Consider the following 24741-nt stretch of genomic DNA (forward strand, 5'->3'; position numbering starts at 1 on the left):
GATACTATCTGCTGTAATAATAGAAATTCGAAAGAAATACTAAGTTACGAAGTTCAATTTTTATGTACGAGTAAAGGAAACTTTGAAACATGTGTCTCTAATAACAAAAGAGAGTTACGAAGGTGTTATTAAATGAAGTGGCAATGACTGTGGCAATCAGTGGCGTGCAATTCATAGAGGCATAAAAGTACTGCTTACCCTAGTTGAAATGACCAGTGCCCATTTTTCTTTATGACCTGCCATTCAGTAGGTCTATATAAGGTGTATCTAAGGCCTATCTTACTAATGCTTACCCTGGCTTCGAACTCTGTGTACGCCACTGGTGGTAATGTTATGTATTACAGGGTCTGGACTGTTGTATTTCTTTATATAGCCTACTAACACATAATTTTATCATATCGTTGTTTATCGGGTATAAATAATACACGAATAATTCGATCTCTGACTTAGGTTTAGATCTGAAATAAGAAATGAAATTGTCAGTATACAGAGAAGTGTAAATCTTAACCTTGCAAGCCCCATCGGATAAATAGTGGAGAAACGGATTCCCTACTTTTACTGCCCAAATTTTGACTAGCTATTTGACTTTGGAAAAAGGAGCTTATGAGATGCATATTTTTACTAAATAAATAAATTATTAATATAATTATTATAAACAAAAGACGGATTGCTCTCTTGTGTGTGTGCCCTTAAATTATATTAAAATTTCAAACGAGTTGCACAATTATTATCACTTGCAGACATTACACGTAGGGCGATTGTCTAAAACCTGCATCAATCATTATTGTTCTGATTGGCTGAATTTGTGCGATTCTTGTTGCAACAATGCATTGTGGCCAATAGTGAGCGAGCATTAACCAATCAGAGATGATTGCGATCGTGACATTGTAGCTGTCAAACAACCGCGGTAGAGCCCACGGTGAACTAAAGATGTTTACTACTGTAGATACTCCACAAATCGTTGAGAATATCGATTTGAGCATTGAGTTCAGTAGTCTCGATAACTAGTCTTTCAAATCATTAATCAAATTACTAAAAGCCATAAAGCAAATTAAGAAGAAGATTAATCAAATGAGGTATTAAGGGAGCAAACACTTAGCGGGTTTGCCATAACCGTTGACACTATAATATTCATTCTATTGACTGTACACAAATAATCGCTTCTGGTGGCTGAAAAAAAAAATGGTGTTTAATATTGTTATGATATAACGTGTCATTGTTATAAATGTGATTATTATTTTTAGACTCTAAACAAACTGACAACCAGTGAATGAGAGAAAAGGATACCGACTTATGTATGGACTGAGTCCTGGTGTGATAAGCGGTGATCCCTGAGAATATTAGAAACGAATACCGACTTATGTATGGACTTACTCCTGGTGCGATAAGCGGTGATTCCTGAGAATATCTGAAAAGAATACCGACTTATGTATGGACTTATTCCTAGTGTGATAAGCGGTGATTCTTGAGAGTATTTTATGATAACCTAAGGAGCAAATAAGAGAGAAGAATACCGACTTATGTATGGACTTATTCCTGGTGCGATAAGCGGTGATTCCTGAGAATATCTGAAAAGAATACCGACTTATGTATGGACTTATTCCTAGTGTGATAAGCGGTGATTCTTGAGAGTATTTTATGATAACCTAAGGAGCAAATAAGAGAGAAGAATACCGACTTATGTATGGACTTATTCCTGGTGTGATAAGCGGTGATTCTTGAGAGTATTTTATGATAACCTAACAAGCAAATAAGGGAAACGAATACCGACTTATGTATGGACTTATTCCTGGTGCGATAAGCGGTGATTCCTGAGAATAGTTGAAAAGAATACCGACTTATGTATGGATTTATTCCTGGTGTGATAAGCGGTGATTCTTGAGAGTATTTTATGATAACCTAACGAGCAAATAAGAGAGAAGAATACCGACTTATGTATGGATTTATTCCTGGTGTGATAAGCGGTGATTCTTGAGAGTATTTTATAATAACCTAACAAGCAAATCAGGGAAACGAATACCGACTTATGTATGGACTTATTCCTGGTGCGATAAGCGGTGATTCCTGAGAATAGTTGAAAAGAATACCGACTTATGTATGGATTTATTCCTGGTGTGATAAGCGGTTATTCCTGAGAATATTTTATGATGAACCAACCCGGCAAATGAGAGAAAAGAATACCGACTTATGTATGGACTTATTCCTGGTGTGATAAGCGGTAATTGCTGAGAATAGTTTATGTAATATACCTTGTCCCAATTGTGTCAAAGGTTGTCTATTTTATATGTTCCAAATGAGACATATTGTTATTGGAAAATTTAATTCATGTCCCAATTGTGACATACAGCAAGTGGAAATTTTTGATTTTGTAGCAATCGTGCCAAAGGAGGGCAGCATTGACTATAATATAAACCTAAGAATAAGGAATCAAGAATGACAAATGGAAGGTGGCAATACTAACGTAAACAATGGATCGTATTCCGGTGACAAAAGCTGGTCCTAGTAAGAACCAACAAACGAATTGGAAAACGGCTGACGAAGCGTCTGAAAAATGACGAACAATAATATTCTGGTAAAACCTGATTCGATAATCCCGATGCGAGTGGACGGTGATCTTCAGTATGAACTTCAGCAACTGATCGGGTCGCGATGGTGACAAGAGGGAGTCCAGTTAAGTTGATGGAAAACAAGCAGACTAACTCGGTCGGCAAGTGGAAAGGGTGTATCCTTTTTATTAATAATAATAGATTTATCTACAGAATAGGGGTACAGAAGTAGATATCATGGTTGGAAATCACTTAACCTGTTCTAGCAGATACTAATGTTCAAGGGTTACTTAAATTCAAATTAAAGTTCTTATAATGGACGTATTCAGTAATAATATATTAATTATGTCTTGCTGAATTCGGTACGTAGTAGAAGTTGTATAGACCCTTTAAAGTAGATCTAAAATGACATGCTGATTGTAAATGCTAAATATCGGTTCATGTTAATGTACATCTTCGCAGTCACTCATTGTATTACGTTGATGTTTGGTGGAAACAGCACAGTACAGAGCAAATTCTTAAATACTATTTCAAGTATCATATATTCCAATAGACTATATAAGCAGTTCGCGCACGAAGGCTTGCTTACTTCACTCGCTAGGTATTAATGTATGGATCGTTGATATGTTACCAAAGCGTATAAGTACACCAATGTATCACGAAATAATTTCCTACATCTTTGTCATTCATTTGTCACACACTGACACGAGACAAGCAACGGTGACCGATGCAGCAATTCACGGCTCAGCATGACGCTGGGTTGGTGCAGCGTTGGGTGCTGTCTGTCCTCAATCACCGTGTTCAAGTTAACCATATTATCATAAGAGGACGAGGGTCTCTGGCATCGTTCGTCCTTACGCGCTCAAGAATGTACAAGAATGGAAGTTTCCAGAAATCAGATTTTATTGTATGTTACATCAATTAAGTCTATAGTGCCATCAAGGACTCGTTGCTTGCGAGACAATAAAATGGGGCAACAAAACGCCGTCTGTTGCGCTCTCTATCGCACTTACGGGGCTTATGGTAGACACAGTTATGCATGCATCTACCCCTAGTGCAAGGATGATATGGGGCATCACGGGTAACGAGTTTATAATAATACAATAATACCTTGGCTAACATAATTGTGACTTATTTTGTTATATTAATAATAGTATTTGTTGTACTACAATCGAGATAGAGTCAGAGGCAGTCGTCTCAGTTATTTGAAAATATAGGATTACATTGTGCACATTGTAGATCTCATAGTGATCTGTACTGTGTATCATTATCAATTAGTGGATTCATGTTTCTTTAAATTTCTGAAATAATATTACAATCGCGGTTCTTAGCCATAGCTTACGGACGCGTCCCATGGTTTGTTTCACGCTTTAACCTTGTGTTTTGTTGATTTATTTATTTTATATAGTTGTAATACCTAGCTGTAAATTATTAACTATTCAAATTATGTTTGGGAAGGCACTGGCCCCTAAGACACGGGATTTCCTAGTTTAGGGGTCAGGATTCCAGAGAGTTGATTACTGTACTGAGTTGTTTAAATAAATAAATATATTATATTATTATTAAATAAATAAATATATTATATTATATTATTATAATATGATTATTGGGGGTCTCCTTAGAATACATTGTGGTTTGTTTCGATCTTAGTACTTATTAATAATAACAACTACATTTAACCATATTATTTATCTTGATTTCGTAGACATAGGTTCAATATTCAATAATTCAATTTGATAGGTAATTATCTTTTATTGTTATTCAAGTAGAGTACAAAATATGGTCACATAATATCTGTGCCGACATCTCTGCCTTTCTGGTCTGCAAAATTATTTTACAATCATTATTCATATACTTACCGATATTGCTTAGTATAATACTACATATATGCAATTAAAGATTGGCATATGGTTTTCTTATTATTTGTTTTACGTTACATACTTATATTGTAATATTATTATTTTTTTCAACGGTGTCAATCAGTAGGTACCACTTGAGAATAATTAAATGTCAATTCACGATAGTCAAATTGGTAATTCATGAAACACTACAAAGACATTATAATCAAGGTCAACTCATATCAAATATTTATCAATTGTATGAGAACATTGGATTATAAGATATTCTTTTAATTTATTTTTAAGTTTAAAGAAATTATGAAGTCTACAGAAGTAGTTAGGTTCATTGGTATATTGTAGAACTTTGTGATTAATTTTGTATAAAGTGTTAGTAATGGTCAATGGGATCCAACAACTCGTACCATATCTCTTAAAATGTTTATACTAATGAAAATATTGTATTTGTGTTGCATTAGAGCATTATGTAGGATTAGAATTCATGTCATTACAGTGGTAAGAAGGAAAGGGCAAACAAACTTACTTTAATTGAAAACTGATAGTGACATGGTTTAAAATCATAGAGTACTTAGCACTCAGAATTCAAGTTGGTGATAATTCACCATCCTTCTTTTCTTTCCTCGTTGTTGTTTTGTTTAAGTTTGATTATATTTTATTCGCTTTAAATGCAATTTACCAAAGATGTTTTATAATTCTCATAATTAGTATTGCCACATTTGCCATGCAAATATTTATTCACGTATTACTAAATACAAATACAAACTTGAAGAATATGTAGTTCATAATAATATTTAAAAATTAAATTATTGATTTCACTATAATTTCCTTGTATTAAGTATTAACATGAATTGTGTTGATTTCAATATTTGATTATACTATTGTGAATTGGTTGTATACGTATATCACTAACAATAACTAGATTATAGAATTTTCTTAATATCAAGCTTAAATCAGAATGACTTATAGTATTTACTATTTACTTATCTCAGTGTGATTTGTTGTGTATTTATAAGAATTAGACTTACAGATGTTGATTGCAATGTACATAATGATTATTGATACCAGTATTTTGTAGGTCTCATTGGCACTTGTTTAGTGCACTTGTTAAATCTAACAATGTTAGCTTTGATCTGTTAGAGGAATTATTATACTAATCATATTAATTATAATATTTAGGTATTCTATGTTGCTCCTATTGAGTTATGGGTATGAGGGCATTACCCTCGGTTGGAAGGCCGAGTGGTCAGATATGGGGACATATCTGGAGCAGGATGGACGACTGTGGGCAACACAGAAAACCTGGCATCTGTCACCCGTCAGTGGAGGTGTGACAGTGCGCGGGAGTAAAAAGAGGGACGATATAAAAGTAATTAAGGGAGATATAAGTACTAGGTGATTAATTAAGCTAGATATAAACTAAGTGGATGTGACAAGTGTACCTGAATATAAGACTGTGGACATTGGAACTGCGTTTGATTCATATTAGGGTCATCCCAAGACTAATAAACCCGGATTGGAGGTTAAGTTGTTTATACGTACTTTAAAACAACTTTCATTGGTTGAAATAACTTTATTTTACGTGTCACGTAGAATAAAGTTATTTCAACCAATGTATAAATAAACAATGTCTAATGATATTTTTTTTTAGAATTTTCATATTCCTAATCTTATTTATTTACGCCCAAAGTTGACATAAATTTAGTGTTAAAATAGGAATCTTTTGAGACTCGTAACTTTTAAATCAATATTTTTTTCAATGTTTTATATATCAATGAACCTAGATAAAGACGAGGTAAATCGATATAATTCTTAGTTTTGTGCGTGCAATATCGAATATTGTTGTATTTTCCCTCCTACGTTTGTATGAAGAAAGCACTGAAGTGAGTCCCCTTAAACGAACTTACCCTACCTTTCTTATACTCTATCACCGCTCACCACTGCGCCAAGGAGGTCATCAATGTTCTAAGGACGCTTATGATTCAACTTGACTCCGATCATTACCTGATTGTTATTGATGATGCGGTCTCAGATGACCTGATTTGTAAACGACAATGAAGTCTAATGGGAAAATGTCTAGTCTAATGAATAGTATTCCTCGCATCATTTCATGCTATAAAATCTTCTGGTTTCTACATGCAATTTACACGAACGTCAATGAGGAAGTTTCAGGGCAACGTTCGATAAAATTTTCATAGATGGCGCTGAATACTGCCACCACTAAAGACGAAAAGTAATACCTATATCTATATTATGATCTTTGCTTTAGGTCAAGTCAATCTTCACGTTTCTTCCCCGATGCAAAATTAATTAATTACTTCTAAGTATTATAGTTTATAGATTTTGTGGCAAAGAAACATAAGGAAAACTGCGGTGCACGCTAGCTGTTACTCTTCATCTATGTCATTGAATAAAGCACAGATCATAATATAGATATAGGTATAATTTTTCGTTTTTAGTAGTGGTAGTAATTTAGCGCCATCTATGAAAATTTTATCGAACGTTGGCTAGAAACTTCCTCATTAATGACATGCATAGTGCACGCACGATTCTTCAAAGTCGATGGTGGTCGCTAGAGAGAAAACCGCCATGAAAAAGCTCACTGTAAGTTTTAAACTGTTACCTACTTTGATTATGTCAGTCAGTTTGTCTTTTTATCTCTTCAGCCTTATTCGATCTCGCCATAACCGGGTAAAATACGTTGCAAAGTGTAAAAGTCATAAGGAATACACATATACATAACTAAAAGTCAGTATTAGCCAATGAAGAAAGTTAAATTTTATTACCCTCAGCAGACTTTTACGATTATCATCAATTGCCATCTCTTATTTACAAAGGGATAAAGTTCAAAATCATTAAATATAAAAACAGGTACATATAACTTGTTGGTACTGTGGTTATATTAAGAAGGAGTTGGTTTAACTATCTCTTATTGTGAGGACATAAGGTTGAAATTGGTGTAACATAAAGGTGAATACACATAAGACTTTATGTATCTCGTTGTATAATGAAGAAGGAATGGGTTTGCAGACAAACGCAATTGATTTACAGCCTGCATAGTGTGCTGGCTATAATTGAATGACCGATATTGGTGTTACGAGTGAAAAGGCAATTGCATTAATGTATAGTGTACACTCATCTTAACAGTGAAAGCGTTCGATCGGAACAAAGTTTGTTATAGAATGGCTGTAAATTAATTCGGACTCCTGTGAGTTTGCTGCTAAAGCTGAGTTTGTTGTGGGCTCTTCTCAGACCTGGGCGCGTTTGGAACCCTCGTAGCTTTAGTTTTAAGTTTGCGTAATAATTATCACCACTATATCTTACAAATCTAACACCATACCAGACCATCAATAAGAGTAATTTATTACCTATTTTGAATCAATCATTTGACTTTGACTTTGACTTTTGTAGGCATAGGAAAGGCATTCCGAACCAGTGGTAGATGCATCCGACTATTCGTAAGTACTTGTAAAAGTTTATACGAATAAAAAAGATTTTTATTTATTTATTTATTTATAAAGAGAAAAGAATATTTGCAATGTTCTTGGCATATTAAATGCATATAGGTATCTCAGACCGGTTCGTTTGGAACCCTCGAACACCAGTACAGTACGTACATCGACATTTAGAAGGAGATAGCAGATTGTAGTGTTGTCCCTGTCATTGAGACCGACAAAACGTCATATAGGTATGAGTGACCGAGACAACGCTCTACAAAGCTGAAATGTCATTCTAAAGGCCGATGTACATTACTTTCTGCCGCGACCTGTACATCATCTTACAAATCCAACAATTGATAATCAAAAAGTGTACCTACCAATACAAGTACCTACCTACTTTGAATATTTTATTTTATTTTATTTTATTCGTTTTTTGCAATCAACAGCGATATATTATACAATATAATTTTACATAATAACAGACTGAAAATAAGGCCAAATAGGATTACAATTTTTTACAGATTATTATTGATTTTGACTTTGATACTATAGAAGAGAAAAGGCCTTGCTGGGGCAGTGGAGACCTCCCTGGCGCAGTGGTGAGCGCTGTGGTCTTATTAGTGGGAGGTCCCGGGTTCGATTCCTGGCAGGGGTTTGGAATTTTATAATTTCTAAATTTCTGGTCTGTTCTGGTGGGAGGCTTCGGCCGTGGCTAGTTACCACCCTACCGGCAAAGCCGTGCCGCCAAGCGATTTAGCGTACCGGTACGATGCCGTGTAGAAACCAAAGGGGTATGGGTTTAATAAAAAACTGCCATACGCCTTCCAGGTTAGCCCGCTATCATCTTAGACTAGAATAGAATAGAATAGAATAGAATGTTTTTTTATTCATGTAAACTTTTTAAAAGTGCTTATGAATAGTCAGGTAGTTTTAATTTACCACTGGTTCGGAATGCCGTTCCTACCGAGAAGAACCAGCAAGAAACTCGGTGGTTGCTCTTTTTAATTTTCAATTTACAATGTTATTATACCTTACTATACATATACAAGCCATTGCAGCCCCGTGCATTGCTGGAGCGAGTCAAATCCAAGCTTTTTTATCGTTTACATAGTCTGCGACTGTATAATATGCTTTTTTTAGGAGCATACTTTTAACACATTTTTTAAACTTGTGTAAAGGCAAGTCTAAAATTGCTTGTGGAATTTTATTATAAAATATTACACTCATTCCCACAAATGACTGCATCATCACTTACCTACCATCAATTGCAGTCAGTGAGATTGCAGTCAAGGGCTAACTTGTATCTGAATAAAAAAAAATAAAAAAAATCTGCTGCATTTTACAGGAAATACAATATTCTGAAAAACGTATGTCGACTACGCTCCATTGAACTGTGGATGAAAGTTAGCACTGAAATGGCTTCAAACTTTGTCGATTAAAGATTTACAGAGCTTACGTATCCATAAAGTAAAAATGATATTAGGTAGTTTTTTATAAACGTTGAAAAAAATTGCTTTATCATTTCGCAAACATGATTGTATAATACGGACCACGCCTCCGAACATATCGGTTGTATTCGGTGATAAGATTAACGATCTCTAATCTTAGATTTTAATCATAAGGGACTCGCCCGCGTTGTTATATCCAAAATCAGAACATGTAAATAAATAAATTTTATTTATCACCATTAATCCATCACTGGCTCACTACTGAGCACGGTTCTACTGCTGGTCAAATGCGGATTGGCAGACTTCACACACCATTGAGAACATTGGTATGTAGGTTTCCTCGCGATGTTTTCCTTAAAACGCACATATAATAGAAATAACCTCGACTTATAAGAAGTCAGTTCTATTTATTAGTTTTATTCCATCTAATATACAATGCTTAATAAACTTCAACAGTAGTTATTAACTATTAACTTCTTCAAAACTTATAAATTCCAATCTTTTCTGCTTCGAATCAATAGCCCCCGCTTTTCTTGCAGCCATTTTACATTTTACCCCAATTATCTTTTCTTTTTCGGGTTCCGTACCTCAAAAGGAAAAACGGAACCCTTATAGGATCACTTTGTTGTCTGTCTGTCTGTCTGTCTGTCTGTCCGTCCGTCTGTCTGTCAAGAAACCTACAGGGTACTTCCCGTTGACCTAGAGTCATGAAATTTGGCAGGTAGGTTGATCTTATAGCTGTCATTTTGGGGAAAAATCTGAAAACCGTGAATTTAGGGTTAGATCACACAAAAAAAATTAAATTGTGGTCATGAACTAATAATTAGTATTTTCAATTTTTTAAGTAAGATAACTATATCAAGTGGGGTATCATATGAAAGGTCTTCACCTGTCCATTCTAATACAAATTTTTATTTATTTTTATGTATTATAGTTTTTGAATTATCCTGCAAAATGTCGAAAAAATACGACTGTAGTACGGAATCCTCATTGCGCGAGCCTGACTCGCACTTGTTTTTAAATTCAACTCTAGGCAAAGGCAATGCCGCTAACACCATAATATGTGTATATGCGTATCATAAGCTAGCAATGGTATGACTGGAACAGGTGGCGTTCACACAAACAATAATTTGGCAAATACACTGAACGCGTTCAAGTTTAATGCCCGTTGCTGACTGCCAACTGAATCGCCTGTATCCGTGCGTGCTTTACTGCAATAACATTACATGATTTGTGTTTCACTCGTTTGTACGGAAACTATGCAACTTTATTTTAAGCGTAAGCGGTGATAGGTTATATGTTAAGACTTCGACATCTTATTTGGGTGCCCGGGGGTTTTCGATTTTGTGTGTTTTCGGAGTTGTAAGTTGTAAGCAGTTAAGGTGACGCAGTACGTTCGACCGAAATTGGCAGCGCACGTGGGTAATCTATTTGCTTTTCACTTGACATTGTATGAGAAAGATGAGAGGCACGATGATTTTTACCGAAATCAAGCGCGCGAAAAGGGTATAGAAAAAGTATTTTTGAGAAAAAACTACTGAATTTATGTTTGTAAAGTAAAGTTATTTCGACTAATGAATAAATAAACTATGTCTAATGATAATTTTTTTTAGAATTTTCATATCCCTAATCTTATTTATTTACGCCCAAAGTTGTCATAAATTTAGTGCTGAAATAGGAATCTTTTGAGGCTCGTAACTCTTAAATCAATATTTTTTTCAATGTTTTATATATCATTGAACCTAGATAATGACGAGATAAATCGATATAATTCTTAGTTTTATGCGTACAGTATCGAATATTGTTGTATTTTCCCTCCTACGTTTGTATGGAGAAAGCACCGAACTGAGCTACCTTAAGATTTAAAATCACTTGCTTTAAAAGAGAAAGAAAACATTGTGAGGAAACCTACATACCTGAGAGTTCTCTATAATGTCTCAGAGGTATGTGAAGTCTGCCAATCCGTACTTGACCAGCATGGTGGATTTTCATATCCTTACGGTCATAATATACTTTGGTAATAAGTAATATTATGAATGCGAAAGTGCATGTAACTTTTTGTCTTGAAAGGTGCACTTTCAAATCTGTTACCTTTTCACGGTCCATTTGTTTAGTCGCTTTTGACAAAGTTTGATCCCGGACATGGACATAAGGCACGTTTTATCCCGGAATATTAAAGAGTTCCTGCGGAATTTAAGTAAGTACCTATAGAATTATGGATAAGCTTGCGCTTTATGACAATCATACTTGATAGAAACAATGATGAGGTATAGATTAATCGTGCTTGCTTACAAGCGTGCGTTTCTGCTGAAGCGGAGTGAAGCGGAGACGTGTTCAATAAACCAATCAGGTTATTGTTATATGACGTGATTGGTTGAAATCCCTAACACGCCTGGCCATTAAGATATCTTAGCGGTTTGTATAATTTCTTGGCTGATCCTATCCCATTAGTTTTTGGCATTGCAAATGTTTTAAGCCTTTATAGCAATTATACTGTGATGATGATCTGTCTTATTTAATTCGAGATATCAACAGCAATCAGCATAAATTAAATAATGATCCAATGATACCCATGATCGCATCATTCTTTTAACCTTCGTTCATAACTATTTAAAATCGCTGACATCATGGGCATCAGTAAATAGGGATTTATTGAAGAAGCAATCCAATTTGTGTCACGGATAGGCTTCCGAATATAAATCAATGTCACTTTTGCGACACAATTCAAAATAGCCCTGCAACTTTAGCATGAGCAAGTCCCGCGCGCTGCCACTGTGTGACAGGGTGACTTTTTATCATCTCTACACCTAAATGTCAAAGTGACAAACGCAAGACATGAGGATTACCCAGCCTATTGTCACTTTCGTCAACTTGTGCCAATATCCAATGTTATACCTGCCCATTGAAATGAAATGAAATGAATTCATTTATTTCGTGTTACAAGACAGCATATTGTGCCACTGAATATGATTTTTCAAGGTACTAAGATACCACGGTATAAAGCGGTGATAATCTAGTGGTTAAGACATCGGCTTTGTATTCGGGAGATCAGGGGTTCTATTCTGGGCAAACATCTCTAACTTTTCGGGGCTATGTGCGTTTCAAAAGCCAGCCCGTCAGTAGTGAGCCAGCGATGGGTTGATGATAAAACATCCGTGTTGTACCTATCCAAACATAAATACGATTGGGACTTGAAATTATCGTACGTCAAAGGACAAAACTGACAGACGAGTAGGCTCAAGACTTACGACTCGAGTCCCATGGGAAATTATTGTCTTGGCGTCATGCTAGGGCTGCTAACTGATTGGCCAATGTGGCCCGCGTCAAAGGTCCGCGATGATTTACGACGCATTTCTGGAACTTGTTAGTTCTAATGAGTGACCCTTTTTGATGATTGTTTCATTGCTTTTTTCAGGGTTCTGGCTACATTCATGTGGTTCTGTAGGGCGATACTTCAAGATATTTTATCATCAATATTCTAGGCAATTTCTTTATCAAGCGAAACTATAAGCCTTTCAGTCCTTAGAATACAAGCGTGACATTATGCTTTACATTATAAGGCACAATGCCACGCTTGTATTGACAGATGTCGATTCAGAATAAGAGAGTTTCCTCACTCTAGTTCACTCTGATGGCAATTGCTTACACTGGCTTATGCCCGCGACATCGTCCGCGGAGTCTCACTTTCAAACCCCTATTTTATCCTCTTATAGGGATTGAATTTTCAAAATCCTTTCGCGGATCCAAATTTAGCCAATGTCTACATCATAATAGCTATATGCATGCCAGCTTTCAGCCCGATCCGTCCGGTAGTTTTAAATGTGCGTTGGTAGATCAGTCAGTCAGTCAGCTTTTCCTATTATATGTATGTATATTTAGAAGATAGAAGAAGAAGAAAGAAGATAAATATAAAAAAATATTTATTCAGCTAGAGTTAAGAAACAAAACATAATCTTATAGACTAGATCGGTACCCGAAGAAAGTTGTGTGAAAATAGAAAATCAGGGCAATTTATGATACTTTAATAAATAGAATAGTGGCAAGCTCGTTCCATCTAACATCAGTTGCCAGCAGGTCTGGTTGCAGACAAGCGCTACAGTCTTTAAAAAAAACTGCGAGTGTTGACAAAAATAATAATAGTTTAAATGGTGCGTGTTGTTAAAATATTTCGACCCGTGCGGCGGATGTGTTAATCGAAAATGTTTGAAATAAATTCGTTCAATTGCCCCGTTAATGTCCAAGTCAAACAAATTGATTTACGACATCGATTGATATACACAATTTATTAGTAGATATGTGCAGACGCACGTGCAAAAAATGTGTTATTGGGTGAGTACACAACGGAAACTTTTACTAAAAAACTTTTGTTCTGTCACCTAAGTAGTTGTACATTAAAAACAATTGTCGTTCAATGTCTCAAATCAGGTTCATTGAATTTGAATTGAAAACTTTCGACTTGATCCGTCCAATAATTTGATGTTATTGGGTGAGTACACAATGGAAACTTTTACTCAACTTTTGTTCTGTCGCCTAAGTAGCTGTTCATTTAAACAATTGTCGTTCAATGTCTAAAATCAGCTTCATTGAATTTGAATTGATATCTTTCAGCCTGATCCGTCCAATAATTTGAGTTGTGCGTTGATAGATCAGGTCGGTCATCCACTCAGTCAGTCAGTTTTTCCTTTTATATAGCTATTATGACAGAATATTCTGAGGACGTAGACATCTGCTAAGAAAGGATTTTTGAAAATTCAACCCCTAAGGGGACAAAATAGGGGTTTGAAAATTTGTGTAGACCAGACGGACATTTTTCATGGACGACTATGGGCCTCATAAGAAAGCTCAGAGTCGCTCAACGGACGATGAAGAGAGCTATGCTTCAAGTTTCTCTTCTTTTTCTCTGATCAAATCAGAAATGAGAAGATCCGTAGGAGAACTTGAGTAACCGACATAGCTCTACGGGTTGCGAAGCGGAAGTGGCAGTGGGCAAGGCATTTAGTTCAAAAAAACCGATAGACGTTGGGGTTCCAAAGTGCTAGAATAACGACCTCGCATTGGAAAGCGCAGCGTTGAAAGATCCTTCACTCACCCAAACGACATTAAACGAGTCGCAAGATTCAGGCGGCGCAGGAACACGGCGTGCGGCAGTCCATACAAGAGACCTATGCCCTGCAGTAAGATTCCAACCATTATGTGATAAATTGAAAGGGGTACGTCACGACGGTTTGTTGGTTTATTGGTTTGTCATTTTTAATCACGTCGCAAAGGAGCAAAGGATTGACGTGATTTTTTTCATGGGTCTATATCATGTCTCTCTCCAGGTCCTTAACTATTTTAGGACCTGGAGAAAGACATAGGTTACTTTTTATCCCGGAAAATCAAAAAGTTCAAACGGGATTTTTAAAAACCTAAATCCACGCAGACGACGTCGCAGGCATCAGGTACGACTATAAAAAAGAAGTATGGCTATTGCCTACTATATTCCAAGTATTGTCTGTTGGAATACCAAGTTGTGTGTGTTTAAATTAAATATATGTGTGAATTATTGTGTTTGTAGGTTTGTACACGTTTCCCATGATTGACCTATTAAGTCGACGTTAACTTCTAAATATCCTTTTGTTCCTAAGCTCTGTGGTAGTTTGGGAATGCCGAATGACGTCATGCAAGATAGGTGCACTTCCGCCCACACCGGTTGTCGTACTCGAGACGCATTTTTTATTTATAGATAAAGAAATTTAAAACAAAGTGCTTGCAGAATTTATTTATATTAATGTATCGAACAAATTATAAACACAGAAAATGCTAATTGTAAGTATAATTTGCTTGCCTTCCATTTCCTTCAGGTGATTCCTATTATCATTTTTAGTCATAACACCTGGAGAATGACAATAGGCTACTTTAACATCACGAAAAAACAAAGACTTCGACGAGATTTTTAAAAACATAAAACCAAACGGACTAAGTCCGCGTAGTTTTTTAATAATAGTATCTGTAACTTACTATTATTAAAAAAACTAGTTGATTTATAGCGTTGGATTACTTTTCGTCACTTTCATTTGTAAAAAGTGACGAAACTTGATACTGTATATTCATCACTTTCGTTCAGGAAAATTAGAATCAAAAAGTACATGCCACGTGATAATATAATAGTTAGATCTGAATAAAGTATTTTATTTTAATTCTTTGATTAATTTTTATTGAGTTTTTAGGCACAAAAAATTGTGTTTTGAATATTTCAAATGAAAATGTTTATGCTAGTGATGCTATCCGTACAAAAATACATCTTCATGCTCGAAATTTTTGCTCCATGATGACTAATGAAATTATTTTGGTTGAGTTAAGAAAAAATATATTTATTCTGATCGGTTGAGATATTAATATTAGGGTCGGAGTAAAAAACATAATAGGATGAGATGTCATAGGATGAATACGGAATAACCCGTAATTTCAATACATATACTTAAATTTTTAAATTGAGTAGATGCCATTGTACACTTTTTGATTTTAACTGTGGAATTTGTAAGATAATGGTGTAATGGTGATAATTATTAATTAGTTAAGAGGGTCCCAAACGCCCCTGGTCTGAGATTTTTGGTTTTAATTTTCTATTCTATGATTTTGTTACTGTTTTGGAAGATTTTAATGTTTCATCTATGTAAATATATTGGATCATTCAGTGATAGTGCATTTTTTTTTAAAAGAATATTAGCCATATTAAATGACTAATATTCCCCTTTCCTCTCCAATTAAGCGTCAGGCTTGTGCTAGGAGTAGGTACGACAATAGTGCAACGGGCGGGCTTTGAACCGTCGACCTTTCGGTTTTCAGTCGACTCCTATACCGGTTGAGCTATTGAGGCTCTCAAATTTATATCTATAGCCAGCTGCCCCGGTGAAATTCGTCGCCAGCAGTCGATTCTTTTTCAGGATTTTTTTTCTCTCCGTAAGAACCCATCCCCGTACTTCAAGGAATATTATGAAAAAAGAATTAGCGAAAGAGATTTGCGATCAGCAACACATTCATTGATTCATTTTTATATATAGAGATGTGTATGCATAGTGGTATGCTGGCTTGTGGCTATGCATTCAGTCTCACAGGAATCCGCAGTAAAAATGGCAGAAGAAAGTAACCAGTCATGTCTGGCATTGAGCTACAGGGGGTATTAGCACGAAATAAAAACTCGCTCGTCGATCACGTCGGCAGTCGGCACGTCACGTTGACAGATGCGCTGGTTTTTGTATCGCATCGTAAGTCGCGGCCATTCATCCGAGGTGTTTGTGAATGGACGACTATTAGGGTGCCTTCACAAAGTTCCGCGCATCTTCGAAATTCGATTTACCACAACGGCCTGCGCAGGCGAGGCAGGCCCGTGGAGGACAAAAGTTCTCATCTTTTAGTACGGTGTTTTGCCATAGTTTCAGTCCACTGTGTTTGTATGCGATGCAGTTCTTAATGATTCCTTTTTGTTATTCTTGGACAATAGTCCCTCGCCGGCGCAAGACATAATAAGATCAGTATTGCAGTCGCGCGTGGACCGTGAGTAGACACAGTACTTATTATTATTTTTATCAATTAATCATATCATCGCCAGCCCACTGCTAAGTACGGGTCTTTTCTGGGTAGAATGAGTAGGGTTTAGTTTAGGTCATAGTCTGTTTCGATACAACAGAAGCGTATTTCTAGTAAGTACCTAAGTAGTTCGTAGTTCTTTTTTCCGTAGTTTATAAATGCAATAATTACTAAAAGTTATCTAGTTTTAGCATTTGCGGACAGCCAGTAGTAAATTTAATATTTGCCTGCATTCCGAATATTTCCGAATATGTGTGGAAGCACCCTGACGTTCACACTTCACACTTTTACGGCAGATGCGCCTTGTTATTGTATCTAATGATGCAATCACGTCAATGGATGGAGTGGCATACATTGAAGTCATTATAGTACTATTTACGTTATACTTAGTACAATTTTTTTGTACTATCAGCTGTTTGGTTAGGTTGAGTTTGGATGAAGATTTTTTTATTTTTGTTTGTTACAAAGTCTTAAATAAACTTAAATATTGCTTACTACCATACTCGCTGAATAGTAAGGGGTTTTTAGGTCTGAGGATTTAGGCTGGGCGTTGATGAAGTCTTTTTAATTTTTTTAGATTGGAAACCCGTCTTCTTTGTCTTGTCATGTCTCTCCACTATTAGAGGCTGTCATCTCGTCATATTATAATGTCCATTGTCCTCCTATCCTTCGTCAACAGTAAAAGTTGTGCTATGTTGGCAATCCCGGCCCATTCCCGGATGTTCCTGAGCCACGACTCTTCTTCTACCGACGCGCTTTTACCCTCAATTTTCTCCATCGTGATGGTGTAATTGTCTGGATCAGTCAGAAGGTCAGTTGACCTCATGTCTGCTTTCACAAAATCTGTGCCTGTATCATGGACCATCCTAGCACAGAATTCTAACCATTACTATGTAAGGAGGCAACACTCACTCTCGCGTCCAATTTATCGTTGCCCACAATGTAACGGTATGGCTACTGGCTCTGTTGGCCGCCTTGGTGTCACTTTCGGCTCTCACCTTGTCGTCCCGCGAGCGTCCTTGTCCCGCTCGATTGGCTTTACTCAAATCTCAAGCCCTACCATTACCCACACACACAAATCGTGTGCGGACAGGCCGGTGTTCCGGTAGTAGTATTTGGTTATTAAATGATTTCGCTTATAGATGGAGTGCCGAAGGTGTGGTGCTAGGAAGAAAAGGAAATAAGGAAATGAATATGTCGGTACAGATTTATCTTCATTCATAGCAACGCGAATTCATCTGGCCAGGAAACATGTGCTATCACTATATATATAATATACCTAACCATCATGCTTGTCAGTTTGTTTATCTCATGTAAACTAGTTCATGCGTGATCCTATCTTCTCAGAACTTGATTAGGTAGGTAGTCCTATATTACATCAATTAACTGACGCAGTAGGTCTCTTTCTTGTTCATCTATCTATTCGATGAAACTATAAAATAGAATAGAATAGAATTTATTTTCATTCAAGTAGCCATTTATTACAAGTTCTTATGAATCGTTAACTAGTTTAATTTTCCACTGGTTCGGAATGCCGTTCCTACCGAGAAGAACCAGCAAGAAACTCGGTGGTTGCTCTTTTCAAGTCATCCATTTACAATATTATTATACCATACTGTACAAGCAATTGCAGCCCCGTGCATTGCTGGAGCGAGTCAAATCCAAGCTTTCTTATCATTTACATATTCTTCCACTGTATAATATGCTTTTTTTTAAAGAGAATACTAATTTTGTATGAACCAATATTTAATTTAGTTCTCACTATCGTACCTACCGTACAGAAGATGAGTTTTACAATTCCCACTTTAATATAAACTTGCTCAGTAAAGCCCGTGATCCGTAGAAATTTCACTTATCTAGGATAAAAACAACCATGTTTCCATATTCCACATTTTTTTTTTTGGCACAGTCAAAGAACCATACAAATTATAACCAAAACCGCAAGGCTCACAGAAATGGGATTAAAAAGCCCACGAAGACCAGGCACGAATCAACTCTAGGAATGGACCCTAAATTCTTAAGGAATCAAAAGTTCTCCAAAAAGGGTAACCTGAAGCCTGCCCAACAGCTAGAGCGTGCTGCGGAGAGAAAAGGTACAAGAGAAGCCAAGGCTAAGAAATGAACGGTTACTTATAAGCAATAAAATTTAAAATATTTAAATTTAAATATTATCTAGCTCAGCTTAGCGGTGGACTAGGGTGTGAAAAGGTATCAGGCAAATAGTAGTAGATTTGGTAAAGCAGTTTTGTACAACACCTATAAATGTGCGTGTCTGTCTGTCTGTCTGCTAGCTTTTCATTTTTTATCCCGGAACATCGATGCCATCTGTTTATATTATGATTTTCATGTAATTTGCTACAGATGACTACACTACCTTGTATATTTTTAAAAATCTAAATCCTCGCAGATGAAGTCGCGGGCGTCATCTAGTACCTAATATATTTTCCCTTTCTCTGAGAAGACCTCTTGCCTTTCTCTGAGAGAAAATAAAGCCCTACTTGTTAATAGAAACAAACAAAAATTAAAATAATCATTAATTAAGTATTTGTGTCACATCTCACGACACACACAATTTTACTCAATTAGCATAACTTTTACCGAGATAAACATTAAAATCCCGAAAGACAATAAAAAATTATGCAAACAACTAAAACAATAAACAGTTTTAAGAACAATCATTATTATCAAAATGATGAATGGAGCTATGAAAATTATAAAGATTAAATTTGCATCAATAAATCGCACGGAAACAAAATAAACAATAGGAGGTTTTATCAACGAGGATTTAGAACTGGTCTCGAATAGGGATTCGCAACTCGATTCCTTACTTTCTAACATCGATATAACCTTTTAAGATAAATCGATACTGGTATCAGTAAGTAGGTGTATTTTTATTTAAAAGACATAGAATTGCTTAGATTTATAAAATCCAACCTTTGCAATAAATTAAGACTGTCTACATGAAAAGAATAAGACTGTGTACATGAAAATGTATTTTTTTTTCATAATTTTATCATAAATTGTTAGGTATAGTATAAAGCTGATAATATCTTCATATAATACTTTGCACATTTCGCGAAAAAAGTTGTTCGGTTTTCACTATTTACCATTTTGTAAAATAAATTATTTTTTATTTATTCTATATTTTATTCAGATACAAGTTAACCCTTGACTCAGCTGGTGGTAAGTGATGATGCAGTCTTAGAATAATTAATCTAAGGATGCAGTCTAAGATGGAAGCGGGCTAACCTGGAAGGGATATGGATTATGCATGTCAGTTTTTATTAAAAAAAAAAAAAAGTTTTTATTAAACCCATGCATGCCCCTTTGGTTTCTACAAGGCATCGTACCGGAACACTAAATCGCTTGGCGGCACGGCTTTGCCGGTAGGGTGGTAACTAGCCACTAATTTTTGATTATGATGTCATCTATTTATACATATAAAAGAATAAATTGATTGTTGTATCAAAGTTTTTTTTTCTTAAAAAAGAATATTAGCCAAATTGCTGACTAATATTCCCCTTTCCCCTCCAATTAATCGTAAAGCTTGTGCTAGGAGTAGGTACGACAATAGTGCAACAGGTGGGATTTGAACCGGCGACCTTTCGGTTTTCAGTCCGCTCCTATAACCGTTGAGCTTTCGAGGCTCTTAAAGTTCAATTCTAACCGCCTATAAGTCAACGGTCTAGCACTAGAGCTATGTTTTTATACTCTTTATTAAAATCAAAGAGGAAAAATTGGGAAATTTGTCCAAGCACAGCCAGAATGGGTCAGTTACTACCGAATATTTGGAGGTGCATTTGCATCGACTTGATCGACTAAAAATATCGATACAATATGTTGAACGGCACTATTGTCCGTGGCCCTGGTACAAGTCTCAGGCGGGCTGAAATACGAGTGGGCTCAAATAATCATCTCGGGTTTGGAGTTTCGGAGTGGCGTTGCGTTTCTCGGAACAGATTGGCGAGCGTTTGAAATAAATTGGACGCTTGTCTACAATAAATAAGCCATTTGATCCTTGTGTACAATAAATAAGCTGGGTTTATTCGTCTTTTGTTTTTGACAACGATTGCTAACCCAAATAGTTTTTAGGGTTCCGTACCTCAAAAGGTAAAACGGAACCCTTATAGGATCACTTTGTTGTCTGTCTGTCTGTCTGTCTGACAAGAAACCTACAGGGTAGGTACTTCCCGTTGACCTAGAATCATGAAATTTGGCAGGTAGGTAGGTGTTATAGCTGGCATTAGGGGAAAAATCTGAAAACCGTGAATTTGTAGTTACATCACACACAAAAAATTAAATTGTGGTCATGAACTAATAATTAGTATTTTCAATTTTCGAAGTAAGATAACTATATCAAATGGGGTATCATATGAAAGGTCTTCACCTGTACATTCTAAAACAGATTTTTATTTATTTTTATGCATCATAGTTTTTGAATTATCATGCGAAATGTCGAAAAAATACGACTGTATTACGGAACCCTCGTTGTGCGAGCCTGACTCGCACTTGGCCGGTTTTTTAATTATCAACATAGCCCGCTTTAGACACAGCAAAAAAACCACGAAGGTTTAGATGAAGTGTGTCATTCCGTCTACTTATAAATACATAATAGTGCATATGCATAATAGATGCCGAACTATGTATGCTGAAGGTATGCTGTTGATAATTTTTTTTTTAAATTGGCAATCAGTGGAGACTGCTGATAGAAAAACTATGAAGAAACTATAAAACTAGCTGGTGATCGCGGTTTCATATTCATGATTTCGATTTCTATAGCCCAGTGGAAACTCTTTGATTTTCCGGCATAAAAAGTGGATTAGGTCACTCTCCAGGTCTTTAACTATAGGTATCCATGCATGCAAAAAATGACGCCGATTAGTTGCTCCGTTGTGGCGTGATTCAAGGACAAACCAACAAATCAACAAACAAACACACTTTCGCATTTATAATTTGGGTAATTCTGATAGTATTAACCTTAATGATAATTCTTGACGTGATATTCCGGGCAATTACAATTTAATTAAAAGGAATGTTTTTCTCAGTTTAGGTGTGAATTATTTGAGTATTATTCAGTATTGCGCTAACCGGTTGCTCTAATAAAATGCAATATGAATAAACATAAGAAGGCAGGCCAACTTTGGAGACGACTTTACGCATATAAATAATATTATGTAGTATATTATGTACCTACCTGTATTTGTGGTACCAAAATAAACTAAAATATATCTTAGATATATTATGTATACAAGGATAAAATGACTGACTGACATAAATCATCACGGGTTTAGGTAGGTACCTAACGCGTTTTCATCCGCAAGGATTTAGGTTTCTTTAAGACCTAAATCCTAAATTTCATAAAAATAGGAACTGTTGGATTTTCTGGAATTAGAAGTAACATGTCCGTCTCTGTGATGTAAGGATGATCTATTTTTGTATCATTCATACAAAATCGAATTAAACAGATGGGCCGTCAAAATGTATCAGACAGACAGCCAGACACACTTTCGCATATAGGTAAATTAAATTAGTAGTCTTAACAATTTTTTATAGAATAGGTAAATAGTAAAAACCCTGATTTGAATTTTTAAAGAAACTGACGAATACTCTTATGTTTATTTATAAAGGAACACTTTTAATATTGACTAATTAGGTAGGTAGGTATTAATTAATCAAGAAATCTGAAAAAACTTACTTTTTTAGAGAAAAGCGATATCCTAATAATCCTTCTAAACAACAGCTAGGTACCTAGTATATAATAAACTAGCTGATGCCCGTGACTTCGTTCGCGTGGATTTAGGTTTTTAAAATTCCCGTGGGAACTCTTTGATTTTCCGGGATAAAAAGTAGCCTATGACACTTTTCAGGCCTTTAAATATACCCATGCAAAAAATCACGTCGTTCCGTTGCTCCGTTGCGACGTGATTGAAGGACAAACCAACAAACAAACACAATTTCGCATGTATAATAATGTGTCTGTCCCTTGAGTCGATTTTCTCAGAAACCTCGTGACTAAGTCTCGGACACACCTACGGGCGACTTCTTAAAAACTCAAATCGGAAGTTATTTTGCATAAGTTAAACATCAGTTGAAATACATTTTTAAAATTATAAACATAAATATAAATATAAATAATATTACTGAAAGTTACAAAGTTACGTAAAGTTTCATAAAAACCCACCCGGCTATGTTTTTGATAGACGTAATTTACAAAAACACGCAGTTTTTCACAAATCTTTTAACACTAAGAGAGTAAAATTTTTGTATCTAGCCTATTTATTTTTGCTTTCTAAATTAAAAATAGATGGCTCAATTGTAATATTTTACGGCACAAAAAAGTGCGAACATTTTTCACGCACCAGAAATAAAAATTCACGCTAACAAATGCCGGAATAGCATTTTATATTCAGCAATTTAAAACAATTTTCTCGAAGAAAATGTCTCGATAGCTCAACGGTGAACAGAACGTACTGATCAGGATATGGTCTAGGTTCATTTAAGTACTTCTTGTTAACTAGGTAGGTAATTTGTTTTTATTTATCAGGTGAGATCACAGTGACGGCCAAACTGGTCATCAAACAAAAAAATGCGATAGTGGAAGTAGACCCTAAAACTATTGAAACATACAAGAAAATCAAAACTTTCAGTAGTATCAGTAGACTCTGATACTAGAATCCATATACTTCCATATTAATATTATAAATGCGAAAGTGTGTCTGTCTGTCTGTCTGTCTGCTAGCTTTTCACGGCCCAACAGTTCAACCCATTTTGATGAAATTTGGTAATGAGTTAGCTTACACCCGGGGAAGGGCGTAGGCTACTTTTTATCCCGGAAAATTAAAAAGTTCCTACAGGATTAAAAAAAAGCCTAAATCCACGCGGACGAAGTCGTAGGCATCATTTAGTTCATCATAAATATAAGGAAGGGCTCCTAAAATAGTTTTGGACCATAATAATGCAATGCATTAAGGTTGTACATGATACAATATGTCGTCTGAATGGTCCCCTAAAGAAGCCCCTATCTTGACCATGAATTCCACTGCATTCTACCCGTGGACATGTATTTTTAAAATTAATAAACCATTCATAAATTGATAACAAATTAATAAGCTATAATATTTGCTTTAAAATATTAGTGATAGTAGGTACGTTTTAACAATTTATTTCACGAAAAAAAAAATCAGCCTGATATAAAATTACTTATCTACAACTTGCAAGAAGAAAATTCTCACTGCATTTCATTATTGATAAGAGATTTTCCTGAAATCTAAGTTAATATTTACCTTGCAATCACGTGGTCCCTTTTTCAAGCACACAAGCACTTTTCGGTTACCTTCCAAACACAGTAATTACAGTTATATTTTGAGTCGGGAAATTTATTTTCTTTTATATTTTAATTGAGGTTTTATTTAACCGGCGCGGTTATAAAAGCGCGGGCGACGCGCGTGTGTCCCCAACGGTAGGTAGGCAGCGACTGGCCAACATTCGAGATGCATGCGAATCGTGAAAGATAATCGGTTTTCTTTTATTTCAGCGATGTATGATGTCATCTATAACGTAACATTTTTCTTTAACGTAGACGTAACAGCGTAGTTTGTTTGAGTTTCTTGCTCGCTCTTTTCAGTGGCAACGGCATTCCGAACTGGTGCGCGGTGGTAGAGTAACAAACATAGGATACCCAGAGACATTATAGCTCATCAGCATCATGATCAACCCATGGCTGGCTCACTTCTGAGGGGGTCTCCTCTCAGAAAAAGAAGGTTTTAGCCATATAGGTCACCACGCTGGCCAAAGTAGGTACCGGTTGGCAGAGTTCCCGATTGGCAGACTTCACACACCTTTGAGATCATTATGCAGAACCCTCAGGCATGCAGGTTTCCTCACG

General features: G+C 35.9%; 2 protein-coding genes across 2 annotated transcripts in view; one reads left to right on the plus strand and one right to left on the minus strand.

The window, feature by feature from the left end:
* The window catches only part of LOC117982475 (uncharacterized), a 190038-nt gene extending 165556 nt beyond the window's left edge, over positions 1-24482 (minus strand). The window contains exon 1 of the mRNA XM_069498644.1: positions 24140-24482. The gene's annotated coding sequence lies outside the window, so the exon portion shown is untranslated. The remainder of the gene's footprint in view (positions 1-24139) is intronic.
* LOC117982477 (large ribosomal subunit protein eL29-like) lies at positions 18730-19008 on the plus strand. The gene has a single exon (XM_034968831.2). The coding sequence runs from the start codon at positions 18730-18732 to the stop codon at positions 18976-18978; it is 249 nt and encodes an 82-aa protein (XP_034824722.1). The 3' UTR covers positions 18979-19008.
* Positions 24483-24741: the final 259 nt, after the last annotated feature.

The sequence above is a fragment of the Maniola hyperantus genome, chromosome 5 (genome assembly GCF_902806685.2).
Source record: "Maniola hyperantus chromosome 5, iAphHyp1.2, whole genome shotgun sequence".
NCBI classification, from domain to species: domain Eukaryota; kingdom Metazoa; phylum Arthropoda; class Insecta; order Lepidoptera; family Nymphalidae; genus Maniola; species Maniola hyperantus.